A 15,690-nucleotide genomic window follows, 5' to 3' on the forward strand; every position below is an offset into this window, starting at 1 on the left:
TTTATAAACCTGAAGTTGTCTCCTCATTGCCTTCAGTTTTGCATGGCAGAGCAGGTGACACAGCAAAGCACCATAGAACACCTCCCCTCGCCATGGCACAATGGGGCAGTGCAGCAGTGCCTCTTCCAGAGATGAAACAGCAGTAGGCCCCCACTGTGACATGTAACACAGCAGAAAGCACGGCCTCAAGAAACTCGAAAAGGTGGGGCTTAAGGAAAAAGCAGTTAAGTAGACTTCACCCTTAATTAAATCACATTGGAGGAGAAAAATAAGAACAGCATTAAAATGTCTCCAGAAGCAGAATTCATACAAAAGAAAAAGCATTCAAACATTTTTACAGTAGTTACTATCTTTACTCAATGGCACCAGATTTCAAGTGGTGATGTGAAAAAAAAAAAAAAAAAAAAAGTATCAGTAACATTTTCAATTTTCCCTCAAAGTTATTCTAGAAGCAGAATTTCTATTTGCTGCTCAAAGGAAGAAGTAAGTGTGAGCTGAGTATCGATGAATCTATACATCTTCTGATTTGGTTTCATTCAGGAAGTAGAAAACATTTCCCATACTCAAGTTATCTACATATTATGCCTACATATAAAAACAACGCGTGGATATATATACGTAATGCATACACACACCTGTATGTACGCACACAGCTGGCAGCAGGCGGCCGCTGCCCTCGCACCACACCAGAACCTGCTTTAAGGCTACGCAGTGCATCCATAAGGGACAAGACACAGGCAGTTGCTCTTGGTCAGAGCTGTAATTGTTCCACTTCGTGATCTACTGTTACATTTCTAGTTGTGCATGACAAAAATTTCAATAACTTAGCATTTGCTGTATAAAAACAATTCCAGAAACAGAACTCCCTCGTTCAAGGAGTGTCCCCACTCCCAGCCCCTTCCATTGCTTTCGCTAACTGATTACAGAATATAAATCACATCAGAAACAGCAAGCGCACTCCTTAGCCTTAATCTATAATGACATGCATCAGGTCATCGTGAAGCGTGGCCTTCTTTGATTTCCTCATCTTCTCAATTGCCCTGAGGAGATCCTGCTGCTGCACAGGCCGAATTTCATCTTCATCACGGCTTCAGGATAGAGAAAGAAAATAAAACCAAGAGAGTCATTTGGGTGACGCGTGGCACCAATTCAAACAAAGAGAAGTAACCTCTGAGAACAGCAGCTCTGACTCTGACCCAGCACTACCCTTAGAATGTGCTTCTGTCTGTGCATGCTGTCTACCTGCAAGCATGGAGATAAACAGAGGAACATAACAGAGTACAGTTCCGTGTGCACAAGAGCACTGTGTCACCAGCGTTTCAAACTGGTAGCACACACAGTGCAGAAGTGTTTCTCTTGCTGGTTTTTGCCAGCTCAAGCTCAATGCCTTGGAACAAACAGTCTTATTTTGATGGTCAAAAAGAATAAGATAACTTATTTAGTTTTTTTGGTCGTATGGTGGCAGTTTGTCAAGAAGGAGAGGACCTCCTGTTTTCCGTCAGTCAGGGAGAGGTTTGACAAAATTGCTATAATTTGCCACTTGTATCAGAAAACAAAACCTAATAACTGCCCAATATGTAGCACCAAGAGCCTTCCCACTTGCTGCTTCGCTACTGTAACAGAATAAAGGCACCTACTTCTCTTCTTCGCAGGCAGAATTAACATATTCCCTGACGCAGAGGAGCGCTGCATCCCGGCACATTTCTTTCAGATCGCTTCCTGAGAATCCATCAGTCTCTTTGGCAACCTGGAGGAGATCTACATGTCTGTCCACCTGTCCAGAAACACGAGAAAAGAGCATGGAGATCCTGAAGACTTCACTTTGTTCTACAAGTATAATAAATGGTCACCTCCAAGTATTTTTACCTGCCCTAAGTCAGGGGTTTTTCCATCTTGCCTTTTTGAGAACTAAAAAGAAAATTATTTGATAAAGTTATGGTCTGAACTTTCCCAGGTAACCAATTTCATTAAATGAAAGTGATGTTTCATCCGATAAATCTCTTAAGCATGAACAAGCAATCACATGTGAATCATCACACTGCTACCACCTGTTACTGACAAGGTTCCTGAGCAGTTTCAGAAGCCTGATGGCTGGAAAACAGTATCATAGAAATAACAACTTGGTTTCCCCAACACCCTCACAAGTTCCTTGCAACTCAAAATGAACGCCACCCAATGGTTCCCCCTTCTTAGCCACAGCCTTTTTTAGTTTGTTTTTAACATTATTCAAGAGACAACATTGTATTTGCATAAGCACTTGCTTTGACCAGTAATACAGCAAGGCAGGAAAAAGTTTATCTTTTGCTGTTGCCAGCTCTCAATGCAGAGTAAGAACTTCAAAAGCTGTTGGTCGAGTTAATGAACAACTAATCCTATTTCACACAACCATGAAAGAGGGAACTTAGAGGCAAAAGAACATCTCTAATCCCATGCACTGGATCAGACTGGACTCATTCTGGTCAAGACCTCATATTTATTCACCCAGTTTACAGCTCCTTCCAGCAGATTTTCCATTCAAGACACATTTTCCTTTCAAGAAGCTGGAGTGATGGAGTGATGGAGTGGACAAAGGCAATTGATGCCATCTGCCTGGACTTCTGCAAGGCCTTTGACACAGTCCCCCACCACATCCTTACCTCTAAATTGGAGAAGTACGATTTTGAAGGGTGGACTACTCTGTGGATAAGCAATTGGTTGGAAGGTTGCAGCCAGAGGGCTGTGTTCAATGGTTCTATGCCCAGGTGGAGTCCGATAATAAGCAGTGATACTCAGGGGTCTGTCTTGGGACCAGTATTCTTTAACATCTTTACCAGTGACATAGATTATGGGATTGAGTGAACCCTCAGCAAGTTTGCTGATAACATCGAGCTGAAGGGTGCTGTTGATACAGCAGGAATGAATGCCATCCAGAGGGACTCCGATCAACTTGAAAGGTGGACCCTTGATAAACTAATGAGGTTCAACAAAGCAAAGTGCAACGTTTTGCACTTGGTTTTAAGGGAATCCCAGATATGTACAGAGACTGGGAAAAGAACTCCTTAAGAATAGCCCTGCAGAGAAGGACTTAGGGGTTCTGGTTGATGACAAACTGAGCATGAGCCAGCAGTATGCTCCTGCAGCTCAAAAGGCCAATGATACCCTAGGCTTCATCAGAAGAGGGGGGCCAACAGGAGCAGGGAGGTGACTGTGCCTCTCTACTCTGCTCTCATAAAGTCCCACCTGGAGTACTGCATCCAGGTATGGGACACCTCAAAAGCTCCATCTCTCTTGTGTTGGAGAGGGTCCAGAGGAGGGCCACAGAAACGATCAGAGGGCTGGAGCATCTCTCCTATGAAAACAGGCTGTAAGAAATAGGCTTTTTCAGCCTGGAGAAGAGAAGACTGTGGAGAGACTTTATTGCAGCCTTCCAAAATTTAAAAGGAATGTAGCACATGAGTTTCTAAACTCAAAATCAAGTTTTTACACAGGTACATAGTGATAGGATGAGGGGATTTTAAAGAAAAAGAGATTCACGTTAGATGTCAGGGGGAAGTTCTTTATTATGAGAGTGGTAAGGTGATGGAACAGCTGCCCAGAGAGGCTGTGGGTGCCCTGTACCTGGAGGTGTTTAAGGCCCGGGTTGGATGGGGCCCTAGGCAGCCTGATCCAGTACTTGATCTGGTGTCTATGGCAGGGAGGTTGGAATTGGATGACCTTTGAGGTCCCTTCTAACCCAAGCCATTCTATGATTCTAAGGTGTTAAGGCCAAAGCAGTCTAACCAAAAGACTGAGATTAAGGAGTGATTTCCAAGAGGGAGATGATTTCACAGAACTGGCTGGATGGTAGTAAAAGCAAAGCCTAGCTGTCTCTCAGTGCCCTGCTTTAAGCATGGCCCTACACACAAATATGGAAGCCCACAGGGCTCAGCTGGAGGAGCCACTCAGTTTGGTCATCAACAACTGGATGCAGCAGTGTAGCTGGCTAAGAAGAACCTGGAAACAGGGATGCTGTGCTGCAGGTACTGACAAGGATATCCCTTCAAGTCAGGAAGATGAAACAGTACTTTGAGACAGGAAAGGAAAATAGCTAGCATGCTTACAGCTGCCATGTGAAGGGCTGTCCAAAGCTTGTTCCCTGGATGGAAAGAAGCTAGGCTTGAGAGATTCTCTTCCTCCTCCAATGGAATAACCAGTACAGGCTGATTTCTACCCCTGCCCCAGCAAGCATCATTTGCATGGCTGGGATTCCCTACCAAGTGGTTGATACACCTTACGCTCTTTCAAGGCCACATTCATAAGCTATTTGAGGTTCCCCTTCAATGCCATAAGAGCAAGGTGCTTGAACTCACAGGCCCAGCATCCCAGGCAAAGGATCTGCATGAGTCTGACTGCATGCAAAGGCTGCCTGCAGTTACTGGGGAAGCCTGCTTGAAGGTCTGTTATTTGGCACATCTTCCTAACAACTCCTGAAAGGAGTAATGATTTGGAACCACAGTTTGCAAGAGGTTTAATTTGTTTGATGTTTGCCGCAAATAGGTCAGATTTTCCTTCACAATTCCCTTGGCTTTTAGCATCAGTTCAGTTTTTGCATTTATTGTCAACTGCCTTCCAGTCCAACACAAATGATCCCAAATGACCACCTGAAAAACAGCCCCTTCAATATCTGCCATTCATGATGACCAGCTGCAACTTTGAAGCCTCTTAAAAATATCATTTGTTATTAAAATCAACTGATTTTCTTTTAGAATATGCATAAACAGAACCCTTGCAACATTAACTTGATGAGAATTAATGCTGCAGCCTAAATTCTGTAAGATTTCTAGATGCACTCACTGTTACTTTTCTTTTCATGTGCAACCCAGACGTGATAGGAATCATATATTCAATATATACAATATAATTTCTAAAAACACCCATAGTAGTTTTCCCAAAAGGAAGTATGAACTACGAATCAAAGTGGAAAAGCAGCATTGTCAGAAAAAGTCATTCCTCCATTCTGAATTTGAGCCAACAAACACTGAGTTGAAGAAAATCAGAATGTCTTCTTCCTGAGTGAATGATGCTTCACAATGTTCCTTTCACTGATCAAAGCTATTTCCAATCATGGTTCACCTTTAGCTGCATCGTTAGTGAGATGAACACATCTTGTTTTAAGAAAAGAAAATGGGGACAGAGAAGTTATTTTCTTCACTGGCTCGCACTTAAACCAAGAGGGAAGTCTACTGCTTCAAACTGACGCCACACTTAAGAGAACAAAAGATTCCTAAGTTATAGGCAGGAATACTCAGGTAGATCTCTACCTTATCTCAAGAAAATCAATTACAAAGTATTTGCAACAACTCCAGAGCATGTGCTCATGACAACAGTTTTATAGTAAATTAATCATGAAGAGGAGTCTACTTACATTTTCATTTTTCAGAATTAGTTTCAAGATTGCTTCTCTTTGCTTCAGAGCCTTAAACAAAAGAGATTAGTTATTGGAAAACAAAAATAAACATAAACAACACCCACATCAATCTTGCACTAAGTGGGCTTTTGGGTCTATTTCAGTGACAAAATCTGATCCCTCAAATGGGAGACATGAAAAACACAGGAAGGAAACCTATCTGACAGCAGTTAGGGAAACCACTCAGCAAAACCTAGGGCACTCTGACTCCAGGAGCACACGCAGTTGAACACTTGAGCATACACATTTACACTAACTGTAGGGAAAGAGAAACGCACTACTGTGTTTAGTCTTACTTTGTCCTAAGTACAATCACCTGTCCCCAGGGATTTCCTATCATCTTTAACAGAAGACCAGTTCCAATAAGATAGGTCTGGGAATAGGACTGTTTCAGTCTCTCAGTTTCTGCACAAAATGATAATTAAGCATATTACCATACTTAGAAAGAAATGCTAACAACCACAACTGAGCCTTTTACAAAAACACAAGACATTTTCGTACTGATATCATAAAGTGCTCAAGGCTACTGAAATACCTTGGAAGGGATGGCAATAGCAAAACATACAGAGAGGGTAACATTGTGACTGCTGGCCTAGTTGACACAGACCTTAACTTACTGCCCACTTGGAGTAAATTGTGGAGAATAAAAGCTAAAAGTTTCCCACATTGCTTGGTGTGCTCAAATATGGAAAGGCTTAATCAGAATGTAGGTTTTGATACCCTCTTCTCTCCTTCAAGTCTACGTATCACATATCCAGAAACTGATGTACCCCCAGTCTGGTTGTCACTCTGTCCCATAAAGCAGTGCACGCAGATTATTTTGTGCCTTTTGTGGTTGTTTACAAGTTAGAACTAAGATCTCCCCAAAAGGCAGCCTGTGAAGTAAGCTGCCTCTCACCTCCGCACCATTGCCTTTGAAGTTCTTTGTTTAATAAGTTGTTTTCTAAGATGCTGCTCCTGGTACAGACCTTCTGGCTCATGCCCTACCTGCAGCTGCCTGATAATCCCTCACGGAATTCAGTAACTGTGTTACCTTGCAATGTAGAGAAGACAGCTTATCAGAAAGAAGGCAAAACCTCAACAGCAAAACTGCACTGGAAAACAGCATGGTATACTAGCATGAAGAGTGCCCAGTGCCAACTGCTGTGAGCAGAGATGGGATGTGCTCAGGTCTTATGCCAAGGACTTCCTTAAGCTTCATAAAAATGCAGAAAATTAGTTTATTTTGTATTTATTTATCCCACAGCAAGGAAAGAGTGACTGAGTAAAGCATCTAGATGAAAAAAATGGGCTGGAAGCTCTCAGGACAGACAGATGGAGTTCTTTCAGGTAAAAGAACCAAGGAACTAGGTTTTTCTGGCAAACTCCACCCTAAAAGCAGAGTTCTATAAGCTTCTAAAAACACTAAAAGCGGACCAGAACAGTACTCCATCTCTATCTCCTTGAAAAAATCAGCCAGATACCTGTCTTTTGGGGCTGATAGAGCACTTGCCTGTTGCTAGCCCCCAGGCATTGTTCCAGCAAAGCTGGCAGGACTTACGGGTTGATTGATATGAAAGCGGGTCGGCATCCTTCTCATGATTGCAGAGTCAAGGTCCTGAGGACGGTTGGTGGCTCCCATCACAATGACCTGCATACACAAAACAACAATGTAGCCTGATACCCCATTTTAAAAAACATTTCCATACCCCAATTTCAGAACAAAAAAATGTGACTCTTCCACTCCTTATCAAGAACATCAACATTTAAATAAACTACATGAGGCTTCTTGGTACTGATTTTTATGTCAGTCTGACACTCCTCGATCCCGAATTGAAAGTTCAAACACCGAGCAGTAACTCAGAGCTTTCGACTATAGGCAATGGTCTGGAAGGGACTTGAAAGAAGACACGTTGATCAGGTATGAAAAATCTTTTCATTCTTTTGCAGTGTTTAAAAAAAAAAAAAAAAAAAAAAAAAAAAAGAGACAATTAGTTCTCTAGGAAAGACTAAATGGGCAGTTTTTACAAAATGCTAAAGTGTTGTTTCCTTTTTACATTTAGAAAGCATTAAAAATCAAGCAGAACCCATATGGCTTCAGTATAGCTGTGGTATACTTATAGCACACTGAAGGAGCAGTGCAGTAGATGTGTATAAGCCAAGTTCCACACAAGGAGAGCATTACCTCATTTGACTGGATTTCAGCTGTTAGCTTAAGGACAAATTTACTTCCCATTGACATCAATCTTGTATTCTCATTTGTTATTTTAAGTTATGTACATCGTAAACACCCAGTCACAACAGTGAAAAATGTCCAGAAAGTAAATTTCCTATCAATAGAGCTTCCTGACACCCTCCTGCTCCTTTGTCTGGGGTCACTGTTCCGCAACGAGCCCTGGCACCTTCTGCTTGCATCCTCTGCATCGGAGCCACCCTGCCACCTAGAGGCTTAAGTATGCGGTGGCAAACTGCTTCACAGAAAAAGCCCAAGGCTCACTTTTAGCTGGGGCTCAGGCAGTCTCAATCACAGGTCTGTCTAGAAAGGGTTGTGCATGTAAATTCCATGGTCTTGCTTGTGTGCCCAATGCTTGCTGATGCAAGAGGCATCGCTGCATCCCTGCTGTGCTTCCCGAGGATCTGTCAGGGCCCAGCATTACACTTGAGGTGGTTTTCCCTCTGCATCAGGGCTAGGAGCTTTCCCAGAACTGGCTTTGTCAAACACAGGCCTCTCCAAGAATGAATGCAGCAGCCAGGGCTTACAGCTTTGAGCAGAGCAGCCCCGTTTCCCAGGCACTGAGCCTTCAGTCCCTGCCAGACTCATGATGACAGCAGGTTCAAGCCAAAGCTGAAGATACTTTTCAGATGCAATCAGCAAAGGAACAAGTAATGCTCGTTATGGTGATTTTACAATTTCCTCCTAACACTGGCAATTTTTTGTACAGTAATAAAAGCCAAATTTCATCCTTGTTCAAAGGAAATTTGTTTGACGAAAATCAGACAAGCAACCCAAACCTTCCAAGTAAACATGGGTATGGAACAAAGGAGCCCCATGAGCTGGCTGTCAGAAAAGCCACGACCCAAGAATGTCAAAGGGAGGAGCCTGAAATACTGTACCAAAAGAAAACACTCCTGAGAAACCTGAATCAATCCCAGTGTCACCAATCATTTGCACTGCATTTTTATCCCTACGGCTCTCTGCCATGCAAAGGCATAGCAAGTAAGGGACAACAGTAACTTGCTCAGGCTCAGCATGCTGAGCTTGAGATGGGTAAGGTCACATATTGTCTTACTACACAGAACAACCTCATTTGCTACAGGAAGTTGCCACTAGATTGGAAAGCAGGTAACTAATATTCATGTACTACACAGAACGTGTGCGTGCAAGATCTTAGCTTACACTTAGGTGTTCGTACCACTAATGATAAGCAAACATTCTGCTTAAAGCCTCTGCAATACCTACATTCATCATCTTTGGACCTGTTTTAAAAATCCACTGAAAAGCAGGTTTCAGTAAGCACAACCCAGAGAGCAGGAAGAGCCTATTTCGTAAAGAAAAAACTGATGGAGAGCAGAGAATCAGAATTCTTCCACAGTCAAATACAAATCTAAGAGGCTGAAAATTCAGTATTTAAAGAATAAACATCCTTTTCTAAAACCTTAAAATCATTGCTTCAGGTGACACCCCGGCAGCAGGCTCTCCTCTATGTGGCATCCAAGTCATGTTCTTTATAAAGCATCAGCAGGTTTTGTACTTTTTCCCCCCTCCTCTGAATCAGAATGTTTTCATAAAGATTATGGGAAGGGGGGAAAGCACAGAAGAACATGGGGTGGAGCCACATCTCCATTTAACAGAATTTATTTTGACCGCAAAAAATTTACGGAAGTTGATGTCTCAAAGATTAAGAATTTCAGTTTAATGCTTACTTAGAGCTAGTCTGATGCTCTTCTGGAAAGAAAATAACCTACCTGCAACTGAGGTGAATACTCGCATTTTTTCATATCTTTCCTGAAATCAAAGATTCTATTTGCCTGATGAAAATTTAATTGGCAACCTGTTTTTTCAAACAGTTCAAAATTCCAAATTTTGGCAGCCTGAGTTTTAAAGCTGCATTACTGAAACTTACAACACTTCTGAAAGTAGCAGCTCTAAATTAAAAACAAAACACATACAAAAACAGTATTCTGAAGAAGAAAAGTAATTCCTTAATATAATTCATCTCATTCCCATAACACATGGGTGTTCATGAACAGATAGAGAAATTCTTTTTGCAGTTAATACATGCAATCTGTTACTCCTTCCAAAATGATCCAGCACACCACAGCTGGGATGACAGAATCCCACTGCTTTTCTCTCTGCTTACCTGGCAATTGTAATCTGTGTCCAGGCCATCCCACAGACTCATGAACTGAGCTTTCATCATAGCTGTTGCTTCATGGTCAGAGCTCGAACGACTTCGCAAGAAGGAATCTGTATTAAAGGATTCAGTAAAGTAGCAGACTTACAATCCTGCCGTTGAAACTACAGTTTGATTTCTTGTGTGCTGATGGCATACTCTGTCCTATTTCTAAAACAAATGCTGTCAACAAATGAATAATATTTCTTACAATGAAGAATACAGCAGAGGAGTCCTAGCACATTTTTAAGTGTATCTTTTATGTTACATTACCCAAGTATGTAACTACCACGTCAGACTGTCCCAGATCATAGCTCCTGGTTTTCACTTTCCCCAATTCATGGAAATTTAAATTTCCTCTTAATTTCTTATGTAGAGATGGAATCATTAGGAAACCCCAAAGCACAAGAGAACAGCAAGTTTCAGGACTGGCATGAATCAGGCTATGCACTTTGCTATGCAGAGCTCTGATTTTTTCAGAAGCCGCCTAAACAACATCCACCAGGTAGGAAAAGGCACATTTTTCACACTTACAGGAAGGAAATAAACACATCTGAAGAAAGCAGACCCTTCATAAACATGAACGGGACAAAGCTTTGTCATGCTCTTTCTACAAACTGCACAATTCACTCTGTGAAGTGCAAAGTGCTAGGAGAAAGAGCGGTTTCAAAGCTGCTCACAGTAACTTAAGCATGATAGTGGCAAGCCCAGCTGCGTGGAACAACTGCACTTTTTCTGCTTTCCTATCTGGCGTTCCCGTCCTATTTCACTAGCCTTATTAAATTATTATTCCCAAGCTTTTCTAATCCCATGTTTTATTGCCCATAAGGTTTCCCTAATTAGCCCAGCAAAAAATAAGCAGCAACTTGTTGTAATTTCCTGCACTAACACAAAAAGAAACGCGATTTTTCCTGCTTTGCCAGGGTAACTTTCCAATACCATATGTGTTGCTAAATCTTGCCTCATTACCATTCTTCCTAAGGAAAGTAGATCAATATAACCTTCAACTTGAACCCACAGTTCAACGGCACGCCGCTACTTACAAAGAGCACAGATTTTTACCTATTTCGTCGATAAAAATGATGGACGGCTGGAGCTTGATAGCAAGGGAGAAGACAGCAGCAGCAAGTTTCTGAGACTCTCCATACCATTTGTCAGTCAGTGTTGAAGGCTGGAGGTTAATAAATCGACAACCTGCTTCCTTTGCCGTAGCTTTGGCGATCAAGGTTTTGCCACAACCAGGAGGGCCATAGAGAAGTACTCCTGAAAAAGCCATGGTGCTAATCTTCCCTGCTTGCAATGCAGAAAACACTCTTGGCACAACAGACATGAAAGTGCCTGGGATTGTATTTCACGCAAGTTTTAAGAGAGGAAGCCAAGTTGCACAGTGTTCCATCAAATCAAACACATTTAAGATATCCTCATTGTAAGATTAAAACCAAGAACACACACAAAAATATATAGTGAAATTGAAAGAAGACATTAGTCTGAAAGATGAGTGCTTTATTACTGTGACTGCAAATGTTACATAGACTAGCAAATACATAGACTGCAAATGTTACAAGACTAAAAATCTACTTCTTACAAGCGTTATGGTAGGCCTCATTAATAGCTTCAAGTTCACTAAGAAAGCTTAGTACAGAGGGGTTAAAAACAAAAAGGAGCCCACAAACATTTTAAACATATCATGCACAAATGAAGTGTGATGCTTCTCATTATTTTTAAACTTGCTATGTTGAAAGAAATCACAGCAATGTTTTCCTAACACGGTTGTAAAGAAAATAAGAAAAAAAAAAATAAAAATCAGTAAAAACAGAGTAATAGTTTGTTTTTTTCTGTTTATACAGTCGATGATCAGAAAAACAACTACTCTGAAAAGATGACTTCCTATTAACACTTGCTGCAAGCCACTAAGAAAACAGGGAGCTTGCCCTATACAGAAAGTATGCTTAAGAAAGATAAATAATTCTCCTCCTGCTTATTAGATCATTAGAACAATTTTCCAGACAGTTTCAATTTCTGATTTAAGAGAGCATAGCCTTGAAAAAACTGAACCAGTTACAAAACTATTTCATTTTCTTTCTCTTGGTACATAAAATTGATAAAAGACAGCCACAGATACAGGCAGCAATTGGTTTCCAGAGAATTTTGGGAGGAGTATTAACAATAAAATTTGGCATTTTGTTCAACACTACATGTTCAAATTCTGTGTGTTTTCAAGAAGCATACAGCAAATACAACCTGCTGCATTCTGGCACAGATAGTTCTGATCTACTCAATTGCCTCAATATTGTCCAGCTCAACTCCAGAGAGAATCGAGGGATCTCCAAAATAAAAATGATGTCTTTAATGACTGCAATTTCTAGGATTAGAACAGAGAGCTGTGAACAAGATCAGCTTAACGCAGTATTCACATTTGTGACTCGTGTTTTCATGATACTATAAAAAAAACTAATAAAGCCTACAAAGTTGTACAGCAAAGGACAAAATGAGGTCTAAAAAAGACAAAGCTTCCATAATTTAGATGGTTAAAAATGCAAACTGTATTGATTAATGCATTAAGATGCATCATCAATAACTAAGAAGCAATTATCACTTCATAATTAATACGAGCCATTCACTAGAATTTACTTTCATGGCAATAGAAGAGGGAAAACCAGAGGGTGTTCCCTGGCATCAGTCCAGTTATACTTTGGATAATTATCAACCCACTTTCTCCTTCCTTTCTAAGTGATCCTAATGTGGGTTTTTTTTTGTAGCTTTTGTTTTTTAATATCAATACAGAAATTCATAACCCCTTCCTACCTTTTGGTGGCTGTAAGAGCCTGGAGTTCTCAAACAAGTATTTCTTCTTGATGGGCAAGATGACAGTGTCTTTCAAATCTGTAATGACATCATCTAAGCCTGCAATATCATTCCAAGTTACCTGGTGTGGAAAAAACAGTATTAGAAGTGATTTTAGTCCCCACCAACAAAACATACCCAAAAATTTAAGTAGTGTTGGGCCTTCCAGAAAAAAAAAAAAAACAAAAAACCAACAAGAGATTAGTTAATGATGTTACTACAGTTTCAAATCACAGAATCACCTTCCGTGTATTTCCATAGACATATACATATGCAAAATAACGCCATCCAAAGAAAAAAAATTAACATCTTCCATGTCTGAAGTGCTTTACTAGGAATAAAATGGAAAAGTATTTCTTACATGCATGCTTAGTGGGTCGACGAGATGTGCAGCAATACTCATTTCATATTCAGAAAGCTTGACATTTTTCACTCCAATTTGCTTCATAAGCTTTTCAGCCTAAGGCATAAAACACCAAGAAAATTAGAGAGGGAAGTAGATAACTTAATTCAAAAATTAATTTTTAAAGGACTGCTACTTGGAGTCTGAAAGTTAGAAATACAAGCTTCTCAATAAATCACATCTGAAAAGTGCCCAAATCCTTTAGAAGAAGGATTCTGCTGTTTCCAAATTATGTGCTGTCACTTCAGTGAAACAATACTACTGCATCTGTGAGGAATCAATGTATTTTCAAGGAAAAGGGGAAAAAAAAAAAAAAAAAAAAAAGAACGATGCACCAAAGCCAGATATTTTTTCTAAGCATTCACTGTTTTCTTTTTCCCACTTTAAAAAGAAGTCATTTGTTGTGGCAACATACTTTCGCAATTCGTTTTCTCTTTACGCTCAAACTTGAGGTTAGATCTGACATGCTTTTGGGATATTGCAACCTCTTACATAACAGCTGGCACCAGCACAGATTGTGAAAGCTGATTTTTAAAGGGAACCAATTTTTTTTACTGAAGATTTCATTTAAAAAAGGAAAAAAAAAACCCATCAGAATTAGGTTGCTTAAAACCTAATTTGAATTTGAATAGTTTGAATACGGGGAGACAGGCCTAACAAATAAATAAATAGATAGATAGATAGATAAATAAATATTGCAGTATTTGCTTCAGTACTTTCCAAAGGAAATGTTTAACATCTGGTACACAAAGGCACCTACACCTTTTCTAAAAGCATTAACACCCACGCGCACCTCATTCCAGTCCATCCTAAGGAACAAGGCTTCCCCTTTTTCCTCCCCTTTCCAGGGCATTTTGACTGCAACCAGGGGAAGAGACAAGCTACAGTTGTGCTTGAAAAAGCACTTGGACAGCAGCATTCCTCTTTGCTATGAGCTACTGCAGCCCTGCCTCTGCCATCAAGTTGCCAAAAAACAGTAGAGAACTAAGTTATTTCTGATCAAGGATTTTAACAAGCAACTGAAAGCATTATTTAATGTGCTGCTGCTTAGCAAAGCTGCTGGAAACAGAAGAGACACTGGGACCACACGCTTGCAGATAGTTAGAGACCACCACACCATCACACCACACAGCTCTTTCACCACTATGAGCTAGAGATTTTAACTTGTTACAACAGCTCAGACCCTGTACTAAAATACACTTCCTGTTTTTCTATTATTCCACTCCCACAAGCTCTCTTTAATTACTTCATTGGCTATTCCTAGCCCAGTTTTCAGATTTCTCTGCCTGAACAGTAATGAATGAAACGGTGTTCTGCAAAAATTCTTGTGAATAAAATCCTACCTGTTTCTGAGCTTCTACTTTTTGCTTTCTGGTGGGGTCGATGGCATCAACCATCCACTTAATGGTGAAGTATGTTACAGCACCAAATATTGTCAAACGGAAAATCAATCCGACCACTTCATTCCGGCTCAGGGGGCGTGAAAAAGTTTCAGCGTGGACCATCCTGCCTCTCAATGCTAAATGCAAAGGAAAGAGGAAAAGAAGTTAAAGCTAAGAAAATACCTACTTTACATTTAAACACCTTTTTGTTTCCATGCAGATATCGAGCCCAAAGTTCATGGAGTTACCAGGAAGTAACTTGACAGCAGCACAAAAAAGGTAAGGGAGAAGCAGAGATACGCGGGGCTGTAGGAAGTGACAGCATGGTTTCACTTCCACTTTCGGTAAGAAGAGAACAAAGGGCAACAATGAGCTGGGGCCTAGCTGGACCGATGGGAAGCAAAATGGTCCCAGCTTCAGTCTTAAGACATCTGTCTTCCTTTTGGTAGTGTAATACCTCCAAAGACAGACTACCTCGGTGCAAGATGCACATTCCCTTTAAGACTGAGACGTTACGTCTTGTCGAGCTAAGAATGCTATGTCACGGAGATGTAGTGATTACCTCACTTACACGGACAGCTGTGTTTCCTAAGAGGAAGCCGCAGGGAAAGTCGCCCAAACGCCACGCTCCAGAGAGATCCGCAGCTTGCATTAATATCCCTTGGCAAGGGAACAGGCTGGACTGGCACACAGCTCCCAGGGGAAGGGCCGGCTACTGCTGGAGTTGAAGCCAGAAAGTGCAGTATCTTCAAGCGAGGGCAACGGAGAGGGAAAATTCTCCTTCAAACACAGAAAAAAAAAAAACCCGAACCCTAAAAATCGGGCCCCCTCCGTCCTCCATCTACTTTCACCCAGCCGTGGGTTTCCTGCCCAGAAGTTCGCTGCAAGGGCAGCACCACCTCCAGCCGCCCCGGCTGACCTCCGGGCACGGCTCACTCCGCACAGCCCGTCCATCCGCGCCCGGCTGGCGGCCCGCTCTCACACAGGGACGCACGCGGCACCGCGCCCGGATTCCCCGCAGCCCGGCTCCTCCCGCCCAGAGGACGCCCCCAGACAGCGCGCTGGGCCCGGCCTTCAGGGCCGCGCCATCCGCCCTGCCTTCCCGCAGCGCCGAGCGTACCGAGTACCGACGGTGCGGCCGCCCTCTGGCCGCTCGCTCACCCGGCCCGGGGCCGTTCCGAGCGACGCGCAGCCGCAGCACGCTGGGAGCGGCTCGGAAGGAGGCGGCGGTGCGGCCCGGCTCGGCGCGGAGAGAGACCACTT

General features: G+C 41.9%; 1 protein-coding gene across 5 annotated transcripts; it reads right to left on the reverse strand.

Annotated features, from left to right (window-relative positions):
* Positions 1-331: 331 nt before the first annotated feature.
* Positions 332-15,690, reverse strand: ATAD1 (ATPase family AAA domain containing 1). Of its 5 annotated transcripts, none has more exons than XM_052677615.1 (11): positions 15,548-15,690; positions 14,999-15,173; positions 14,389-14,564; positions 13,004-13,102; positions 12,604-12,724; positions 10,861-11,061; positions 9,766-9,872; positions 6,966-7,055; positions 5,384-5,434; positions 1,638-1,774; positions 332-1,088 (listed from the first exon to the last, which is right to left on the reverse strand). In XM_052677615.1, exons 3-11 carry the CDS (start codon positions 14,548-14,550, stop codon positions 968-970), a joined length of 1,089 nt encoding a protein of 362 aa, XP_052533575.1. In that variant the 5' UTR covers positions 14,551-14,564; positions 14,999-15,173; positions 15,548-15,690; the 3' UTR covers positions 332-967. The 5 variants fall into 5 exon arrangements, with proteins under 5 accessions (XP_052533575.1, XP_052533577.1, XP_052533576.1 ...); XM_052677617.1 differs by having other exon boundaries at positions 14,999-15,204; positions 15,548-15,688; XM_052677616.1 differs by having other exon boundaries at positions 14,999-15,207; positions 15,548-15,688.

Source organism: Tympanuchus pallidicinctus, unplaced genomic scaffold (genome assembly GCF_026119805.1).
Source record: "Tympanuchus pallidicinctus isolate F22 unplaced genomic scaffold, pur_lepc_1.0 scaffold16, whole genome shotgun sequence".
Classification (NCBI taxonomy): Eukaryota; Metazoa; Chordata; class Aves; order Galliformes; family Phasianidae; genus Tympanuchus; species Tympanuchus pallidicinctus.

Bases quoted from the DNA above. Each gene is read 5' to 3' on its own strand.
- ATAD1 (XM_052677615.1), bottom strand. From the start codon at position 14,550: ATGGTCCACGCTGAAACTTTTTCACGCCCCCTGAGCCGGAATGAAGTG. The intron at 9,873-10,860 runs GTAAAAATCTGT...CCTTTAATACAG, and splicing joins CATTTTTATCGACGAAATAG to ATTCCTTCTTGCGAAGTCGT. The intron at 1,089-1,637 runs GTAGGTGCCTTT...TCTATCCTGAAG, and splicing joins TCTGCCTGCGAAGAAGAGAA to CCGTGATGAAGATGAAATTC.